Source organism: Heptranchias perlo, unplaced genomic scaffold (assembly GCF_035084215.1).
Source record: "Heptranchias perlo isolate sHepPer1 unplaced genomic scaffold, sHepPer1.hap1 HAP1_SCAFFOLD_494, whole genome shotgun sequence".
Classification (NCBI taxonomy): Eukaryota; Metazoa; Chordata; class Chondrichthyes; order Hexanchiformes; family Hexanchidae; genus Heptranchias; species Heptranchias perlo.
Window position 1 is genome coordinate 109689 of NW_027139510.1, and position 22630 is coordinate 132318.

Sequence of the window (22630 nt, forward strand, 5' to 3'; positions counted from 1 at the left end):
CCACTTTGGGAGGAAAAATAAAAAAGCAAAATATTATTTAAATGGAGAAATACTACAAAATGCTGCAGCACAGAGGGATCTGGGTGTCCTCGTACATGAAACACAAAAAGTCAACATACAGGTGCAGCAGGTAATCCGGAAGGCAAACGGAATATTGTGCTTTATTTCTAAGGGGATGGAGTATAAAAGCAGGGAAGTCATGCTGCAACTGTACAGGGTGCTGGTGAGACCACACCTGGAGTACTGCGTACAGTTCTGGTGCCCTTATTTAAGGAAGGACATACTTGCATTGGAGGCAGTTCAGAGAAGGTTCACTAGGTTGATTCCGGGTATGGAAGGGTTGTCTTATGAGGAAAGGTTGAACAGGTAGGATCTATACTCATTGGAGTTTTGAAGAATGAGAGGAGATCTTATTGGAACATACAAGATGCTGAGAGGATGTTACCCCTCATGGGGGAATCTAAAACTAGGGGGCATAGTCTCAGAATAAGGGGTCGCCCGTTTAAGACGGAAATGAGGAGGAATTTCTTCTCCCAGAGGGTCGTGAATCTTTGGAATTCTTTACCCCAAAAAGCTGTGGAGACGGAGTCATTGAATTCATTCAAGACTGAGTTAGACAAATTTTTGATCAGCAAGGGAGTCAAAGGATATGGGGAAAGGGCGGGAAAGTGGAGTTGAGGTAAAAATCAGATCAGCCATGATCTCATTGAATGGCGGAGCAGGCTCGAGGGGCCGAATGGCCTACTCCTGCTCCTATCTCTTATGGTCTTATGGGGTGGCACTGGCATGGATTTGAGTAACATGTTGACGGTGCCATTTCAGGACGTGGGCTGAGAATCGGAGGAGCTGATTGAGGTGGTATCAGATTACATGAGGATTGGGGTGAGCGGCAGTGGTGGAGGGAGGAAGTGGAAGATGAGGGATGTGCATTGAAACAGAATGTTGGGTGCTGCTGAAACTTAAATGGGTGTGCGGAGTGATGTGAATGGAGTACGCTTCACAAGGCAGAGTGAGGGAAGGAGCAGGGGTTGCACGACAGGGTGCAGGTGAATCTGCAACTGTGCTCACCTTTCCTGACCTGGTTAGATCATTAAACTACTTCCTGCACTGAATCCAGTTACGGAGCTGCACACCTCTTCAGCCATCTCCAGCCACGCTGCCTTGATCACAGCAGCAGGTTTCTTCTTGCAGTTACTGGGAATAGGCCTCCGTCCTGGTCCTCACTGCACCCAATAGTACATCAAGGGACGCCCATTAAACAGGGATGCAGCCTTTGCCCTTCCTGACTCCATCTCAAAATACTTCTCTCTCCTACAATGCTCCCAGCTCCTTCAAATTCTATCTGTGCGCTGGCCCTTCAAATAGTAGAGCTGAGATTGCGTCACACAGGTTTGTATCACACCCGCTCACGCGCATTGGAGATGATAATGAGGCATCCCTGCTGAAATCGGACGTTCCCACACGTCCCATGATCTTCCGCAATTTGCGCCTGTTATCGCCCCTCCCCCCCGTTCAGATCCCACCTCTGCGTTAATATCAATTCCATAGAATGATACACCGTAGGAGGCCATTTGGCCTATTGTTCCGATACCGACTCTTTGAAAGGGTACACTAGCATAGTGGTAATATTATTAGACTAGTAATCCAGGAGGCCTGGACTAATAATCCGCAGTCATGAGTTCAAATCCCACCACGGCAGCTGAGGAATTTAAATTCAATTAAATGAAACCTGGAATTTAAAAAAAAACTAGTATCAGTAATAGTGGCCATGATACTGCCAGATTGTCGTAAAAACCCATCTGGTTCACTAATGTCCTTGAGGGAAGGAAACCTGCCGTCCTTACCCGGTCTGGCCTATATGTGATTCCAGACCCACAGCAATGTCGTTGATTCTTAATTGCCCTCTGAAATGGCCGAGCAAGCCACTCAGTTGTAAAATACTCGCTACAAAAAGTCATAATAAGAATAAAACAGGATAGACCACCCGGCTTCGGACCACGAGGCACCAGACACGACAACGGCAAACCAAGCCTAGTGGACCTGCAAAGTCCTCCTCACTAACATCTGGGGACTTGTGCCAAAATTGGGAGAGCTGTCCCACAGACTAGTTAAGCAACAGTCTGACATAGCCATACTCACAGAATCATACCTTTCAGCCAACGTCCCAGACTCTTCCATCACCATCCCTGGGTATGTCCCGTCCCACCGGCAGGACAGACCAACCAGAGGTGGGAAGTACAGTGATATACAGTCAGGAGGGAGTGGCCCTGGGAGTCCTCAACATTGACTCCGAACCCCATGAAATCTCATGGCATCAGGTCAAACATGGGCAAGGAAACCTCCTGCTGATTACCACCTACCGCCCTCCCTCAGCTGATGAATCAGTCCTCCTCCATGTTGAGCACCACTTGGAGGAAGCACTGAGGGTAGCAAGGGCACAGAATGTACTCTGGGTGGGGGACTTCAACGTCCATCACCAAGAGTGGTTTGGTAGCACCACTACTGACCAAGCTGGCCGAGTCCTGAAAGGCATAGCTGCCAGACTGGGCCTGCAGCAGGTCGTGAGCGAACCAACACGAGGGAAAAACCTACATGACCTCGTCCTCATCTGCACCTGTCCATGACAGTATTGGTAGGAGTGACCACCGCACAGTCCTTCTGGAGACACAGTCCGGTCTTCACACTGAGGACACCATCCAACGTGTTGTGTGGCACTACCACCGTGCTAAATGGGATAGATTCAGAACAGATCAAGCAGCTCAAAACTGGGTATCCATGAGGCGTTGTGGGCCATCAGCAGCAGCAGAATTGTATTCCAGCACAATCTGTAACCTCATGGCCCGACATATTCCTCACTCTACCATTACCAACAAGCCAGGGGATCAACCATGGTTCAATGAGCAGTGTAGAAGAGCATGCCAGGAGCAGCACCAGGCGTACCTAAAAATGAAGTGCCAACTTGGTGAAGCTACAACTCAAGACTACATGCATGCTAAACAGCGGAAGCAACATGCTCTAGACAGAGCAAAGTGATTCCACAACCAACAGATCAGATCAAAGCTCTGCAGTCCTGCCACATCCAGTCGTGAATGGTGGTGGACAATTAAACAACTAGCGGGAGGAGGAGGTTCTGAAAACATCCCTATCCTCAATGATGGCGGAGTCCAGCATGTGAGTGCAAAAGACAAGGCTGAAGCGTTTGCAAATATCTTCAGCCAGAAGTGCCGAGTGGATGATCCATCTCGGCCTCCTCCCGATATCCCCACCATCACAGAAACCAGTTTTCAGCCAATTCGATTCACTCCACGTGATATCAAGAAACGGCTGAGTGCACTGGATACAGCAAAGGCTATGGGCCCCGACAACATCCCAGCTGTAGTGCTGAAGACTTGTGCTCCAGAACTAGCTGCGCCTCTAGCCAAGCTGTTCCAGTACAGCTACAACACTAGCATCTACCCGACAATGTGGAAAATTGCCCAGGTATGTCCTGTCCACAAAAAGCAGGACAAATCCAATCCGGCCAATTACCGCCCCATCAGTCTACTCTCAATCATCAGCAAAGTGATGGAAGGTGTCGTCGACAGTGCTATCAAGTGGCACTTACTCACCAATAACCTGCTCACCGATGCTCAGTTTGGGGTCCGCCAGGACCACTTGGCTCCAGACCTCATTACAGCCTTGGACCAAACATGGACAAAAGAGCTGAATTCCAGAGGTGAGGTGAGAGTGACTGCCCTTGACATCAAGGTAGCATTTGACCGAGTGTGGCACCAAAAAGCCCTAGTAAAATTGAAGTCAATGGGAATCAGAGGGAAAACTCTCCAGTGGCTGGAGTCATGCCTAGCACAAAGGAAGATGGTAGTGGTTGTTGGAGGCCAATCGTCTCAGCCCCAGGACATTGCTGCAGGAGTTCCTCAGGGCAGTGTCCGAGGCCCAACCATCTTCAGCTGCTTCATCAATGACCTTCCCTCCATCATAAGGTCAGAAATGGGGATGTTCGCTGATGATTGCACAGTGTTCAGTTCCATTCGCATCCCCTCAAATAATGAAGCAGACTGTGCCCGCATGCAGCAAGACCTGGACAACATCCAGGCTTGGGCTGATAAGTGGCAAGTAACATTCGTGTCAGACAAGTGCCAGGCAATGACCATCTCCAACAAGAGAGAGTCTAACCACCTCCCCTTGATATTCAACGGCATTACCATTGCCGAATCCCCCACCATCAACATCCTGGGGGTCACCATTGACCAGAAACTTAACTGGACCAGCCACATAAACACTGTGGCGACAAGAGCAGATCAGAGGCTGGGTATTCTGCGGCGAGTGACTCACCTCCTGACTCCCCAAAGCTTTTCCACCATCTACAAGGCACAAGTCAGGAGTGTGATGGAATACTCTCCACTTGCCTGGATGAGTGCAGCTTCAACAACACTCAAGAAGCTCGACACCATCCAGGACAAAGCAGCCCGCTTGATTGGCACCCCATCCATCACCCTAAACATTCAGTCCCTTCCCCACTGGCGCACTATGGCTGCAGTGTGTACCATCCACAGGATGCTCTGCAGCAACTCGCCAGGGCTTCTTCGACAGCACCTCCCAAAGCTGCGACCTCTACCGCCTAGAAGGACAAGGGCAGCAGGTACATGGGAACAACACCACCTGCATGTTCCCCTCCAAGTCACACACAATCCCGACTTGGGAATATATCGTCGTTACTTTGTCGTTGCTGGGTCAAAATCCTGGAACTCTCCACCTAACAGCACTGTGGGAGAACCTTCACCACACGGACTGCAGCGGTTCAAGAAGGCGGCTCACCACCACCTTCTCAAGGGCAATTAGGGATGGGCAATAAATGCCGGCCTTGCCAGCGACGCCCACATCCCATGAACAAATAAAAAAAAATCAATTCGTCCCATTCCCCTGCCCTATTGATCGATGGAATAAGTTGATCATTTCATTTCACATTCATAAATAATCTTAATTCAAAGTGAATATTAGTCTGCTTACTGTTCATTTGCTCGCACAGAGTTAAAAAAACCATCTGACACTGAAATGATCGAGGCATTTTTACATTGCTGTTCTGCTGCAGGTTCCCGTATCACAAGCCTCTCACAACCAGCGGTCGCATCAAGGCAAACCTGACCGAGGATTCTTTAGACCAATGCTAAGGAAGATGTGTTATTCAGGGGAGAGCTGGTTTCTTTTCTCCTGGTTCACATGGAGGCTGGCAACATGATTAAAAAGTATATTTGGGGGAGTGAGAGTCAGGAATAACTTTCAAAAGGGAACTGGATAAATATTTGAAAGGAAAAAATTGCAGGGTTACTGACAAAGAGCAGGGGCGTGGGACTAATTGGATAGATCTTTCAAAGAGCCGACACAGGCACGACGGGCTGAAAGGCCGTCTTCTCGGCTATCAGATTCTACGATTCCATGATTTGTTCAGCATGCTGGAGAAGAACATTACCAAGCTTGGTTCACATCACTTGAGGAGAGCTGAACACACTAATCTGTGATCTTAAACCAACTAGCAACCAGCAAACAGAGCACATAAAGTCCAGGGTAACAATCATCCAGTGTTCATTTACACGTCCAAGCTAAAACACATGGTGCAAAATACTGGCTAAAAACTCAGCACTCCAACTAGCAATACACCAAACAACCTGGAAACCTGCAACATTCATCCACCATTACTGGAGCCTTCCACAACATCGAGACACTGCAGTAAGAGCCAACTCAAACAGGTAAACTACAGCGAACACAATGTAACTCAGCTCAAACAGGTAAACTACAGCGAACACAATGTAACTCAGCTCAAACAGGTAAACTACAGCGAACACAATGTAACTCAGCTCAAACAGGTAAACTACAGCGAACACAATGTAACTCAGCTCAAACAGGTAAACTACAGCGAACACAATGTAACTCAGCTCAAACAGGTAAACTACAGCGAACACAATGTAACTCAGCTCAAACAGGTAAACTACAGCGAACACAATGTAACTCAGCTCAAACAGGTAAACTACAGTGAACACAATGTAACTCAGCTCAAACAGGTAAACTACAGTGAACACAATGTAACTCAGCTCAAACAGGTAAACTACAGCGAACACAATGTAACTCAGCTCAAACAGGTAAACTACAGTGAACACAATGTAACTCAGCTCAAACAGGTAAATTACAGCGAACACAATGTAACTCAGCTCAAACAGATAAACTACAGTGAACACAATGTAACTCAGCTCAAACAGATAAACTACAGTGAACACAATGTAACTCAGCTCAAACAGGTAAATTACAGCGAACACAATGTAACTCAGCTCAAACAGGTAAACTACAGCGAACACAATGTAACTCAACTCAAACAGGTAAATTACAGTGAACACAATGTAACTCAGCTCAAACAGGTAAACTACAGTGAACACAATGTAACTCAGCTCAAACAGGTAAACTACAGCGAACACAATGTAACTCAGCTCAAACAGGTAAACTACAGCGAACACAATGTAACTCAGCTCAAACAGGTAAATTACAGCGAACACAATGTAACTCAGCTCAAACAGGTAAACTACAGCGAACACAATGTAACTCAGCTCAAACAGGTAAACTACAGCGAACACAATGTAACTCAGCTCAAACAGGGAAACTACAGTGAACACAATGTAACTCAGCTCAAACAGGTAAATTACAGTGAACACAATGTAACTCAGCTCAAACAGGTAAACTACAGCGAACACAATGTAACTCAGCTCAAACAGGTAAACTACAGCGAACACAATGTAACTCAGCTCAAACAGGTAAACTACAGCGAACACAATGTAACTCAGCTCAAACAGGTAAACTACAGCGAACACAATGTAACTCAACTCAAACAGGTAAACTACAGCGAACACAATGTAACTCAGCTCAAACAGGTAAACTACAGCGAACACAATGTAACTCAGCTCAAACAGGTAAACTACAGCGAACACAATGTAACTCAGCTCAAACAGGTAAACTACAGCGAACACAATGTAACTCAGCTCAAACAGATAAACTACAGTGAACACAATGTAACTCAGCTCAAACAGGTAAATTACAGTGAACACAATGTAACTCAGCTCAAACAGATAAACTACAGTGAACACAATGTAACTCAGCTCAAACAGGTAAACTACAGCGAACACAATGTAACTCAGCTCAAACAGGTAAATTACAGCGAACACAATGTAACTCAGCTCAAACAGGTAAACTACAGCGAACACAATGTAACTCAGCTCAAACAAATAAACTACAGCGAACACAATGTAACTCAGCTCAAACAGGTAAATTACAGTGAACACAATGTAACTCAGCTCAAACAGGTAAACTACAGTGAACACAATGTAACTCAGCTCAAACAGGTAAACTACAGCGAACACAATGTAACTCAGCTCAAACAGATAAACTACAGTGAACACAATGTAACTCAGCTCAAACAAATAAACTACAGTGAACACAATGTAACTCAGCTCAAACAGGTAAACTACAGTGAACACAATGTAACTCAGCTCAAACAGGTAAACTACAGCGAACACAATGTAACTCAGCTCAAACAGATAAACTACAGTGAACACAATGTAACTCAGCTCAAACAAATAAACTACAGTGAACACAATGTAACTCAGCTCAAACAGGTAAACTACAGTGAACACAATGTAACTCAGCTCAAACAGGTAAACTACAGTGAACACAGTGTAACTCAGCTCAAACAGGTAAACTACAGTGAACACAATGTAACTCAGCTCAAGCAGATAAACTACAGTGAACACAATGTAACTCAGCTCAAACAGATAAACTACAGTGAACACAATGTAACTCAGCTCAAACAGATAAACTACAGTGAACACAACATAACTCAGCTCAAGCAGATAATCTACATCGAACACAACGTAACTCAGCACAGATAAGCTGCAGCGAGCACATCGTAACTCAGCTCAAACAGATAAACTGAAGCGAGCGCATCGTAACTCAGCTCAAACAGATAAACTGAAGCGAGCGCATCGTAACTCAGCTCAAACAGATAAACTGAAGCGAACTCAACATAACTCAGCTCAAACAGATAAACTGAAGCGAGCGCATCGTAACTCAGCTCAAACAGATAAACTGAAGCGAGCGCATCGTAACTCAGCTCAAACAGATAAACTGAAGCGAACTCAACATAACTCAGCTCAAACAGATAAACTGAAGCGAGCACATCGTAACTCAGCTCAAACAGATAAACTGAAGCGAGCACATCGTAACTCAGCTCAAACAGAAACTGCAGCGAACACAACAAGCCAGAATTTGCTCCTGAAATAACAGCACTCTCCGTTTTCTATGGTAAATCGAAGGAGCAAGTTCCCACGTTTGCAAGTGTGCACTAAAATGCAGAAATCATTAACTTGCTCCCATTGGTTCGCCGGTGATTTGACAGCTGTGAATTAAAGAGCCATCGCACGCTGCAATCATTGAGATCACTGAAAAATTACAAACTTGCTCATCTGCCCAGCTGGAAAGTAACTAATCACAACACCAAACAGGTATGCTGAAAAATACCAGGTCTAAACTAAGTTTTAAAAGCGCGATAACTCTTAATGACTGCCAAACAACGAAAAATTAAATTTTAAAAATGTGGAGTCTCATATTACTCCTTATTTTAATAACTTTTACTACCTTATTAAAAAAAAATTAAAATTAAAAAAATAATTAAAAAAAATATTTTTCTCTTCTGTACGTTTTCAATTTAATTTAATTCTTTCTTTGGTTATTTATAAAACAAAATAAAATTTTTATTTACAATGCCATCCAGAATACTAACTTTAAATGAATGAAGTCTGCTTGCCTGCTTGAGCAATGCAGCCTGATTCAATGTGCGTGACTTCTCCGGACGGATTTTGTGGGCATGTCTTCTATTCTCACAAACTGATCCACACACATCAACTCACGCTGCTCACAGGCTGGGTTGATAGCGCGCAATTTTTTAAAAGTTCAAAATCAAGCAACCACACCCCACAGAGCCCGCAATAAGTATTTTTGTTCATTTAATTCGCAGGAGCTGCGGTGAGCGTTACCTCGCCACTCTGTGCGATTTCTGGCCCAACGTAGCTCAGCTCAAACAGAGAAATTGCAGCAAACACAACATAACCCATACAGATAAACTGCAGCAAACACAACGTAACCTATACAGATAAACTGCAGCAAACACAACGTAACCTATACAGATAAACTGCAGCGAACACAACGTAACCCATACAGATAAACTGCAGCAAACACAACGTAACCTATACAGATAAACTGCAGCAAACACAACGTAACCTATACAGATAAACTGCAGCAAACACAACGTAACCCATACAGATAAACTGCAGCGAGCACAACGTAACCCATACAGATAAACTGCAGCAAACACAACGTAACCCATACAGATAAACTGCAGCAAACACAACGTAACCCATACAGATAAACTGCAGCAAACACAACGTAACCCATACAGATAAACTGCAGCAAACACAACGTAACCCATACAGATAAACTGCAGCAAACACAACGTAACCCATACAGATAAACTGCAGCGAACACAACGTAACCCATACAGATAAACTGCAGCAAACACAACGTAACCTATACAGATAAACTGCAGCGAACACAACGTAACCCATACAGATAAACTGCAGCAAACACAACGTAACCTATACAGATAAACTGCAGCGAACACAACGTAACCCATACAGATAAACTGCAGCAAACACAACGTAACCTATACAGATAAACTGCAGCGAACACAACATAACCTATACAGATAAACTGCAGCGAACACAACGTAACCCATACAGATAAACTGCAGCAAACACAACGTAACCTATACAGATAAACTGCAGCAAACACAACGTAACCCATACAGATAAACTGCAGCAAACACAACGTAACCCATACAGATAAACTGCAGCAAACACAACGTAACCTATACAGATAAACTGCAGCAAACACAACATAACCTATACAGATAAACTGCAGCGAACACAACGTAACCCATACAGATAAACTGCAGCGAGCACATCGTAACTCAGCACAAACAGCTATTTCCTGAGTGGCCAGCAGAATATTAACCCCAACTCATTAGCAAGAGCACAGCTGAGACACAGAAAGGTCACACAAATAGTTAACAGTTGTCGTAAACAGCTCCACAGTGCAGCAACACGTGGACAGTTGGGGTGTAGGGATACCTGTCAGCACTTCCTCTCACAACCAAGCTCAAACCAAGAAGCCAAAAATCAGAGTGCAAACACTCAATTCTCATTATGACCAGGAACCAATATCAATCTGGGTGATTGTCATCAAACACAGTACAGCCCAAGACCATTACCCAGTCAGGGCTGGCCACTGCCTATACCCCCATTTTATTATTTAATGCAATTCTGCTTAGGGATTTTACATATGGATTATAATCCTTTAAAAGGCTAGGAGGAGTTGACATTTTGATTGGATGTAACCTCATCTATCAGCATTAGGCACTGCCATTGTATTTAAAGTTCTCCTACTCCCCCGCCCCCCACATCACCTTACTGAAGACACTGACTCCGACTGGTGTGCAGTCACTCAGACACTGACTCCGACTGGTGTACAGTCACTCAGACACTGACTCCGACTGGTGTACAGTCACTCAGACACCGACTCCTACTGGTGTAGAGTCACTCAGACACCGACTCCTACTGGTGTACAGTCACTCAGACACCGACTCCGACTGGTGTACAGTCACTCAGACACCGACTCCGACTGGTGTACAGTCACTCAGACACCGACTCCTACTGGTGTACAGTCACTCAGACACCGCCTCCTACTGGTGTGCAGTCACTCAGACACTGACTCCTACTGGTGTACAGTCACTCAGACACCCCACCTTACTGAAGACGCTGACTCCTACTGGTGTACAGTCACTCAGACACTCCACCTTACTGAAGACACTGACTCCTACTGGTGTACAGTCACTCAGACACCCCACCTCACTGAAGACACTGACTCCTACTGGTGTACAGTCACTCAGACACTGACTCCTACTGGTGTACAGTCACTCAGACACCGACTCCTACTGGTGTACAGTCACTCAGACACCGACTCCTACTGGTGTACAGTCACTCAGACACCGACTCCTACTGGTGTACAGTCACTCAGACACCGACTCCTACTGGTGTACAGTCACTCAGACACCGCCTCCTACTGGTGTGCAGTCACTCAGACACCGACTCCAACTGGTGTGCAGTCACTCAGACACCCCACCTTACTGAAGACACTGACTCCTACTGGTGTACAGTCACTCAGACACCGACTCCTACTGGTGTACAGTCACTCAGACACCGACTCCTACTGGTGTACAGTCACTCAGACACCGACTCCTACTGGTGTACAGTCACTCAGGCACCCCACCTTACTGAAGACGCTGACTCCTACTGGTGTACAGTCACTCAGACACCCCACCTCACTGAAGACACTGACTCCTACTGGTATAGTCACTCAGACACCGACTCCTACTGGTGTAGTCACTCAGACACCGACTCCTATTGGTGTACAGTCACTCAGACACCCCACCTCACTGAAGACACTGACTCCTACTGGTGTACACTCAGACACTGACTCCTACTGGTGTACAGTCACTCAGACACCCCACCTTACTGAAGACGCTGACTCCTACTGGTGTACAGTCACTCAGACACTCCACCTTACTGAAGACACTGACTCCTACTGGTGTACAGTCACTCAGACACCCCACCTCACTGAAGACACTGACTCCTACTGGTGTACAGTCACTCAGACACTGACTCCTACTGGTGTACAGTCACTCAGACACTGACTCCTACTGGTGTACAGTCACTCAGACACCCCACCTTACTGAAGACACTGACTCCTACTGGTGTACAGTCACTCAGACACTGACTCCTACTGGTGTAGAGTCACTCAGACACCGACTCCTACTGGTGTACAGTCACTCAGACACCGACTCCTACTGGTGTACAGTCACTCAGACACCGACTCCTACTGGTGTACAGTCACTCAGACACCGACTCCTACTGGTGTACAGTCACTCAGACACCGACTCCTACTGGTGTACAGTCACTCAGACACCGACTCCTACTGGTGTACAGTCACTCAGACACCGACTCCTACTGGTGTACAGTCACTCAGACACCGACTCCTACTGGTGTACAGTCACTCAGACACCGACTCCTACTGGTGTACAGTCACTCAGACACCGCCTCCTACTGGTGTGCAGTCACTCAGACACCGACTCCTACTGGTGTGCAGTCACTCAGACACCCCACCTTACTGAAGACACTGACTCCTACTGGTGTACAGTCACTCAGACACCGACTCCTACTGGTGTACAGTCACTCAGACACCGACTCCTACTGGTGTACAGTCACTCAGACACCAACTCCTACTGGTGTACAGTCACTCAGGCACCCCACCTTACTGAAGACGCTGACTCCTACTGGTGTAGTCACTCAGACACCCCAACTCACTGAAGACACTGACTCCTACTGGTGTAGTCACTCAGACACCGACTCCTACTGGTGTACAGTCACTCAGACACCCCACCTCACTGAAGACACTGACTCCTACTGGTGTACAGTCACTCAGACACCGACTCCTACTGGTGTACAGTCACTCAGACACCGCCTCCTACTGGTGTGCAGTCACTCAGACACCGACTCCTACTGGTGTGCAGTCACTCAGACACCCCACCTTACTGAAGACACTGACTCCTACTGGTGTACAGTCACTCAGACACCGACTCCTACTGGTGTACAGTCACTCAGACACCGACTCCTACTAGTGTACAGTCACTCAGACACCGACTCCTACTGGTGTACAGTCACTCAGACACCGACTCCTACTGGTGTACAGTCACTCAGACACCGACTCCGACTGGTGTACAGTCACTCAGACACCGCCTCCAACTGGTGTGCAGTCACTCAGACACCGACTCCTACTGGTGTGCAGTCACTCAGACACCCCACCTTACTGAAGACACTGACTCCTACTGGTGTACAGTCACTCAGACACCGACTCCTACTGGTGTACAGTCACTCAGACACCGACTCCTACTGGTGTACAGTCACTCAGACACCGACTCCTACTGGTGTACAGTCACTCAGACACCGACTCCTACTGGTGTACAGTCACTCAGACACCGACTCCTACTGGTGTACAGTCACTCAGGCACCCCACCTTACTGAAGACGCTGACTCCTACTGGTGTACAGTCACTCAGACACCCCACCTCACTGAAGACACTGACTCCTACTGGTGTAGTCACTCAGACACCGACTCCTACTGGTGTACAGTCACTCAGACACCGACTCCTACTGGTGTACAGTCACGCAGATACCCCACCTTACTGAAGACGCTGACTCCTACTGGTGTACAGTCACTCAGACACTCCACCTTACTGAAGACACTGACTCCTACTGGTGTACAGTCACTCAGACACCCCACCTCACTGAAGACACTGACTCCTACTGGTGTACAGTCACTCAGACACCGACTCCTACTGGTGTACAGTCACTCAGACACCGACTCCTACTGGTGTACAGTCACTCAGACACCGACTCCTACTGGTGTACAGTCACTCAGACACCGACTCCTACTGGTGTACAGTCACTCAGACACCGACTCCTACTGGTGTACAGTCACTCAGACACCGACTCCTACTGGTGTACAGTCACTCAGACACCGACTCCTACTGGTGTACAGTCACTCAGACACCGACTCCTACTGGTGTACAGTCACTCAGACACCGACTCCTACTGGTGTACAGTCACTCAGACACCGACTCCTACTGGTGTACAGTCACTCAGACACCGACTCCTACTGGTGTACAGTCACTCAGACACCGACTCCTACTGGTGTACAGTCACTCAGACACCGACTCCTACTGGTGTGCAGTCACTCAGACACCCCACCTTACTGAAGACACTGACTCCTACTGGTGTACAGTCACTCAGACACCGACTCCTACTGGTGTACAGTCACTCAGACACCGACTCCGACTGGTGTACAGTCACTCAGACACCGACTCCGACTGGTGCACAGTCACTCAGACACCGACTCCGACTGGTGCACAGTCACTCAGACACCGACTCCTACTGGTGTACAGTCACTCAGACACCGCCTCCTACTGGTGTGCAGTCACTCAGACACCGACTCCTACTGGTGTGCAGTCACTCAGACACCCCACCTTACTGAAGACACTGACTCCTACTGGTGTACAGTCACTCAGACACCGACTCCTACTGGTGTACAGTCACTCAGACACCGACTCCTACTGGTGTACAGTCACTCAGACACCGACTCCTACTGGTGTACAGTCACTCAGACACCGACTCCTACTGGTGTACAGTCACTCAGGCACCCCACCTTACTGAAGACGCTGACTCCTACTGGTGTACAGTCACTCAGACACCCCACCTCACTGAAGACACTGACTCCTACTGGTGTACAGTCACTCAGACACCCCACCTCACTGAAGACACTGACTCCTACTGGTGTACAGTCACTCAGACACCCCACCTCACTGAAGACACTGACTCCTACTGGTGTACAGTCACTCAGACACTGACTCCTACTGGTGTACAGTCACTCAGACACCGACTCCTACTGGTGTACAGTCACTCAGACATCGACTCCTACTGGTGTACAGTCACTCAGACACCGACTCCTACTGGTGTACAGTCACTCAGACACCGACTCCTACTGGTGTACAGTCACTCAGACACCGACTCCTACTGGTGTACAGTCACTCAGACACCGACTCCTACTGGTGTACAGTCACTCAGACACCGACTCCTACTGGTGTACAGTCACTCAGACACCGACTCCTACTGGTGTACAGTCACTCAGACACCGACTCCTACTGGTGTACAGTCACTCAGACACCGCCTCCTACTGGTGTGCAGTCACTCAGACACCGACTCCTACTGGTGTGCAGTCACTCAGACACCCCACCTTACTGAAGACACTGACTCCTACTGGTGTACAGTCACTCAGACACCGACTCCTACTGGTGTACAGTCACTCAGACACCGACTCCGACTGGTGTACAGTCACTCAGACACCGACTCCGACTGGTGCACAGTCACTCAGACACCGACTCCGACTGGTGCACAGTCACTCAGACACCGACTCCGACTGGTGTACAGTCACTCAGACACCGACTCCTACTGGTGTACAGTCACTCAGACACCGCCTCCTACTGGTGTGCAGTCACTCAGACACCGACTCCTACTGGTGTGCAGTCACTCAGACACCCCACCTTACTGAAGACACTGACTCCTACTGGTGTACAGTCACTCAGACACCGACTCCTACTGGTGTACAGTCACTCAGACACCGACTCCTACTGGTGTACAGTCACTCAGACACCGACTCCTACTGGTGTACAGTCACTCAGGCACCCCACCTTACTGAAGACGCTGACTCCTACTGGTGTACAGTCACTCAGACACCCCACCTCACTGAAGACACTGACTCCTACTGGTGTAGTCACTCAGACACCGACTCCTACTGGTGTACAGTCACTCAGACACCGACTCCTATTGGTGTACAGTCACTCAGACACCCCACCTTACTGAAGACGCTGACTCCTACTGGTGTACAGTCACTCAGACACTCCACCTTACTGAAGACACTGACTCCTACTGGTGTACAGTCACTCAGACACCCCACCTCACTGAAGACACTGACTCCTACTGGTGTACAGTCACTCAGACACTGACTCCTACTGGTGTACAGTCACTCAGACACTGACTCCTACTGGTGTACAGTCACTCAGACACCCCACCTTACTGAAGACACTGACTCCTACTGGTGTACAGTCACTCAGACACCCCACCTTACTGAAGACACTGACTCCTACTGGTGTACAGTCACTCAGACACTGACTCCTACTGGTGTAGAGTCACTCAGACACCGACTCCTACTGGTGTACAGTCACTCAGACACCGACTCCTACTGGTGTACAGTCACTCAGACACCGACTCCTACTGGTGTACAGTCACTCAGACACCGACTCCTACTGGTGTACAGTCACTCAGACACCGACTCCTACTGGTGTACAGTCACTCAGACACCGACTCCTACTGGTGTACAGTCACTCAGACACCGACTCCTACTGGTGTACAGTCACTCAGACACCGACTCCTACTGGTGTGCAGTCACTCAGACACCGCCTCCTACTGGTGTGCAGTCACTCAGACACCGACTCCTACTGGTGTGCAGTCACTCAGACACCCCACCTTACTGAAGACACTGACTCCTACTGGTGTACAGTCACTCAGACACCGACTCCGACTGGTGTACAGTCACTCAGACACCGACTCCTACTGGTGTACAGTCACTCAGACACCGACTCCTACTGGTGTACAGTCACTCAGGCACCCCACCTTACTGAAGACGCTGACTCCTACTGGTGTAGTCACTCAGACACCCCACCTCACTGAAGACACTGACTCCTACTGGTGTAGTCACTCAGACACCGACTCCTACTGGTGTACAGTCACTCAGACACCCCACCTCACTGAAGACACTGACTCCTACTGGTGTACAGTCAGACACTGACTCCTACTGGTGTACAGTCACTCAGACACCCCACCTTACTGAAGACGCTGACTCCTACTGGTGTACAGTCACTCAGACACTCCACCTTACTGAAGACACTGACTCCTACTGGTGTACAGTCACTCAGACACCCCACCTCACTGAAGACACTGACTCCTACTGGTGTACAGTCACTCAGACACTGACTCCTACTGGTGTACAGTCACTCAGACACTGACTCCTACTGGTGTACAGTCACTCAGACACCCCACCTTACTGAAGACACTGACTCCTACTGGTGTACAGTCACTCAGACACCCCACCTTACTGAAGACACTGACTCCTACTGGTGTACAGTCACTCAGACACTGACTCCTACTGGTGTACAGTCACTCAGACACCCCACCTTACTGAAGACGCTGACTCCTACTGGTGTACAGTCACTCAGACACCCCACCTTACTGAAGACACTGACTCCTACTGGTGTACAATCACTCAGACACTGACTCCTACTGGTGTACAGTCACTCAGACACCCCACCTTACTGAAGACACTGACTCCTACTGGTGTACAGTCACTCAGACACCGACTCCTACTGGTGTACAGTCACTCAGACACCGACTCCTACTGGTGTACAGTCACTCAGACACCGACTCCTACTGGTGTACAGTCACTCAGACACCGACTCCTACTGGTGTACAGTCACTCAGACACCGACTCCTACTGGTGTACAGTCACTCAGGCACCCCACCTTACTGAAGACGCTGACTCCTACTGGTGTACAGTCACTCAGACACCCCACCTTACTGAAGACACTGACTCCTACTGGTGTACAGTCACTCAGACACTGACTCCTACTGGTGTACAGTCACTCAGACACCCCACCTTACTGAAGACACTGACTCCTGCTGGTGTACAGTCACTCAGACACCGACTCCTACTGGTGTACAGTCACTCAGACACCGACTCCTACTGGTGTACAGTCACTCAGACACCGACTCCTACTGGTGTACAGTCACTCAGACACCGACTCCTACTGGTGTACAGTCACTCAGGCACCCCACCTTACTGAAGATGCTGACTCCTACTGGTGTCCAGTCACTCAGACACCCCACCTTACTGAAGACACTGACTCCTACTGCTGTACAGTCACTCAGACACCCCACCTTACTGAAGACACTGACTCCTACTGGTGTACAGTCACTCAGACACTGACTCCTACTGGTGTAGAGTCACTCAGACACCCCACCTCACTGAAGACACTGACTCCTACTGGTGTACAGTCACTCAGACACCGACTCCTACTGGTGTACAGTCACTCAGACACCCCACCTCACTGAAGACACTGACTCCTACTGGTGTACAATCACTCAGACACCGACTCCTACTGGTGTACAGTCACTCAGACATGAACATCCCTCTGGTACCTTGACCAAGTGGACATTCATTGGCACGATATTTGCGGGGAGATTCGGAGGGTGCGGGGGAACATGGGGAAAACTCGGCAAGGCCGGGACACGGAGATCCTGCCGAATTTAACAGCAGGACCTCATTATAATTTTTTCTTCCGTTTCCCGCCCAGCAGCCGGTCCAATTGACAGACTGACCGGCTGCCGGGCGGGAAGAGCAGTGGGAGGAGGCCCCAGACCGGGGACCCTTGGGGATGGTCCCTGGGAATCGGCAGAGGGGGAGCGACAGATCAGGGCTTGGGGGGAGAGAGAGGCCACGATCGGCAGAGGGGAGGCTGAAGACTTCCTTGAGGGTCTGGGGGGAGCACTCCTGCTCCTCCTGGCCCACAAGGAGCACTGGAAAAAGCACTAACCTGGTTGATCCGGCTGCTCTCGCCTTCCTTTCGCTGCCTGTTTTCCCGAGCCCTGGAAAACCCAGCTGGCAGCAGTTAAATTTAAATCAGGCTCCTAATTGCACTGTGGGAGCCTGATTTAAATATGATAATGAAGTGACCCGCCTCTCAAAGATGGGATACACACGCTGCCTGGTGCGGTGAAAATGGCAGCAGGTGCATATGGTTCAGGCTGGGAATGCATTCCCTGATTTTTAATTTTTAAACCCCCCCCCCTTCCCTCTCCTGCTCATCGTTGGAAGTTAATATCAAGGCCATTGTGCATGAACCACACAATACACAGTCAACCATGGAGGACACTACTGCCAAGAATGATCCAGTCTTGATCGAATCTACACACACACAAACACATGCACACACACACACACACTTTCTAAGTCATTGACCAGTAAAGCAGGAGCAAGAACCCTCCCTCGCCTGGTGAAACCAAGGCCAATTGTAGCTTCCCTAACACGACCCCCGCTGGGACCAGCCAACTCCACAAACACCTGGAATCAAGCCCCAGACCTTTGGGTCTGTAAGAGGTAGTGTGGTATCTTTACTCAAGAGGCCATGGAGAGAGCTTTCTCTCGTCAAAGATTGCACACCTTCACTTACTCTCACTGACAACATCTGCACTCTTATGCTAGCGACTGCACATGCTCACTTACTCTCTCACCTTTAGTATGACTTCATCAGCTTCATAATCCTGTTCCTCACCAATAATCACAGGGAATCGGAGCAAGGTCTCGCACACTCCTTCTGGCTCTCGGTCTTGCCCTTGTTTAGTCACATTGCGATGAACTGCATGGGCTGCCAATAACCCTGAAATCCGGGGGCAATGCACTTCAAACTGGACACAGACTCTGCTTAACGTGCAGGTTCTTCCAATGGGACAGGACGCTGGCCAGCCAAGAGCTGCACATCTTCGTGGGAAGCACGACTAATCGACAGAAGATGAGGGTAAGATTTAGCAAGAGTTTGAAAGTAATAGACTGAATCTTTTAACACAGGTAAGGGATGTAATTTGTTCTTCTCCGTGGAGTTCCTTTCCTATAGCCACCGTGGCCTCACTCAATCCCACAAGGGACCAACCCTCTACTCAACAGATTGGCAGAGAGACAGTCCACTTCCCAGTGATTACGTTCCCTAATGCTTCTTTTTCAGGATGTTACCCAATCACCGACATTTCCAATGATCTCCTATGGAGTGAGTCATCAGTACTTACCCTGGAGAGATCGCTGGGGGGATCACCAGCACAGCTTTCAGCTTGGCTTCATGCAGGGCTTCTGACAAGTGGCGAATCATGTGGGCGAGTTCCCTGTAAGACGAACACATCCCATCAGAGGCTACACATGGGCATTGTCCCCACTTGTACCCATGGCTTTACCCGGATTCCTCTTAACCCACTATGTTACAGGAGGGATTGGAAAATTTGTCACAGCACCCAATTCTGAAATTTACCTTTGAATTAAAAACAGAATTAACTGGAAAGCTCAGACGAAACATTCCACTTCTTTCTAGTCACCAAGTGAAGGGAGTTCTGAAGTATTGACCAATACCCCACACTGATCAAAGTACTTTATCACCAGCCAGCCTCCAACACCAGAACCCAAGTATTGCTATAGGAACAGGGAGAGCATCGCCCTTCTTTATACACACATACCTCATGCAAACACAATGTGATGCCACCATATGAAGAGTAAACTGGTGCAAGAGGAGTGGAAAGTATCTACAGGGACGCCAGCTCCCGGAGATCATGGTGGGGTAAGGCCACGAATAATCTGAACACTAGGACCAGGATCTTAGAATCAATTCACAGGGGCAAGGACAGGGGCGATGGGAGAGTGGGACTCCGCGGGTGAAAGAAAGAAAGACTTGCATTTATAGAGCGCCTTTCATGATCTCAGGATGTCCCAGAGCGCTTTACAGCCAATGACGTACTTTCGAAACGTAGTCACTGTTGTAATGTAGGAAACACAGCAGCCAATTTGCGCACAGCAAGGTTCCACAAACAGCAAAGTGATAATGACCAGATCATCTGGGTTTTTTTTAGTGATGGCGGTTGAGGGATAAATATTGGCCAGAACACCGGGGGAGGCCTCCCCTCCTCTTCTTCCAATAGTGCCGTGGGATCCTTTACGTCCACCTGAGGGCTGACGGGGCTTTGGTTTAACGTCTCATCCGAGTCACAAGGTACGACATTCTGGATAGGTTGTGATTAGTGGAGAGTGGGTGTGGTGAGGAGAGAATTGGAGAAGTCAATTATTAAGTATGGAGTCACTCAGATAACCTCAGATGGTGCAGAAACCAAGAGCTTTTCAATGGAGTAGAGAGGGCCAAGGGGACACTGAATAGAAATGTTCAAAACTGTGAAACAGTTTGAGAAGATAATTATTTCCAGAAAGATTATTTCCACTGGTTGATGAATCAGTAACAAGGGAGCATAAATTTTACTGAATTTACAGCACAAAGGAGGCCTTCTGGCTGATAGCATCAACACAGCACACTGTTCAAGTACAGCTTATCGACTTTAATCCATTTCCCTGCACAATGCCCACATCCTTTTACATTCTCAACTTTCAAATACCTTAATACCAACAAAATAAAGGAGCTGGTTCGAGGAATTCCCTCACACAAACGTTCTTGGAATACACATCTCCAGTACCTTAAGGATCAACAAGGTCATCTATGTGCGGAACCACAAGAGATGGGTGAGATCCTGAATGAATATTTCACATCGGTATTTACGGTTGAGAAAGGCATGGATGTTGGGGAACTTGGGGAAATAAATAGTGATGTCTTGAGGAGTGTACATATTACAGAGAGGGAGGTGCTGGAAGTCTTAACGCGCATCAAGGTAGATAAATCTCTGGGACCTGATGAAATGTATCCCAGGACGTTATGGGAGGTTAGGGAGGAAATTGCGGGTCCCCTAGCAGAGATATTTCAATCATCGACAGCTACAGGTGAGGTGCCTGAAGATTGGAGGGTAGCAAATGTTGTGCCTTTGTTTAAGAAGGGCGGCAGGGAAAAGCCTGGGAACTACAGACCAGTGAGCCTGACATCTGTAGTGGGTAAGTTGTTAGAGGGTATTCTGAGAGACAGGATCTACGGGCATTTGGAGAGGCAGGGACTGATTAGGAACAGTCAGCATGGTTTTGTGAGAGGAAAATCATGTCTCACGAATTTGATTGAGTTTTTTGAAGGGGTAACCAAGAAGATAGATGAGGGCTGTGCAGTAGACGTGGTCTACATGGACTTTAGCAAAACCTTTGACAAGGTACCGCATGGTAGGTTGTTAAATAAGGTTAAATCTCACGGGATCCAAGGTGAGGTAGCCAATTGGATACAAAATTGGATTGACGACAGAAGACAGAGGGTTGTTTTTCAAACTGGAGGCCTGTGACCAGCGGTGTGCCTCAGGGATCGGTGCTGGGTCCGCTGTTATTTGTTATTTATATTAATGATTTGGATGAGAATTTAGGAGGCATGGTTAGTAAGTTTGCAGATGACACCAAGATTGGTGGCATTGTGGACAGTGAAGAAGGTTATCTAGGATTGCAACGGGATCTTGATAAATTGGGCCAGTGGGCCGATGAATGGCAGATGGAGTTTAATTTAGATAAATGTGAGGTGATGCATTTTGGTCGATCAAATCGGGCCAGGACCTACTCTGTTAATGGTAGGGCATTGGGGAGAGTTATAGAACAAAGAGATCTAGGAGTACAGGTTCATAGCTCCTTGAAAGTGGAGTCACAGGTGGATAGGGTGGTGAAGAAGGCATTCAGCATGCTTGGTTTCATTGGTCAGAACATTGAATACAGGAGTTGGGATGTCTTGTTGAAGTTGTACAAGACATTAGTAAGGCCACACTTGGAATACTGTGTACAGTTCTGGTCACCCTATTATAGAAAGGATATTATTAAACTAGAAAGAGTGCAGAAAAGATTTACTAGGATGCTACCGGGACTTGATGGTTTGACTTACAGGGAGAGGTTGGATAGACTGAGACTTTTTTCCCTGGAGAGTAGGAGGTTCAAGGGTGATCTTATAGAAGTCTATAAAATAATGAGGGGCATAGATAAGGTAGATAGTCAAAATCTTTTCCCAAAGGTAGGGGAGTCTATAACGAGGGGGCATAGATTTAAGGTGAGAGGGGAGAGGTACAAAAGGGTCCAGAGGGGCAATTTTTTCACTC

At 47.9% G+C, this 22630-nt stretch overlaps 1 protein-coding gene across 1 annotated transcript in view; it reads right to left on the reverse strand.

The window, feature by feature from the left end:
- The window catches only part of chid1 (chitinase domain containing 1), an 85966-nt gene that overhangs the window by 26354 nt on the left and 36982 nt on the right, over positions 1 to 22630 (reverse strand). Inside the window, exon 7 of the mRNA XM_067979652.1 lies at positions 19658 to 19750. Coding sequence (XP_067835753.1) covers positions 19658 to 19750 — 93 coding nt within the window. The remainder of the gene's footprint in view (positions 1 to 19657; positions 19751 to 22630) is intronic.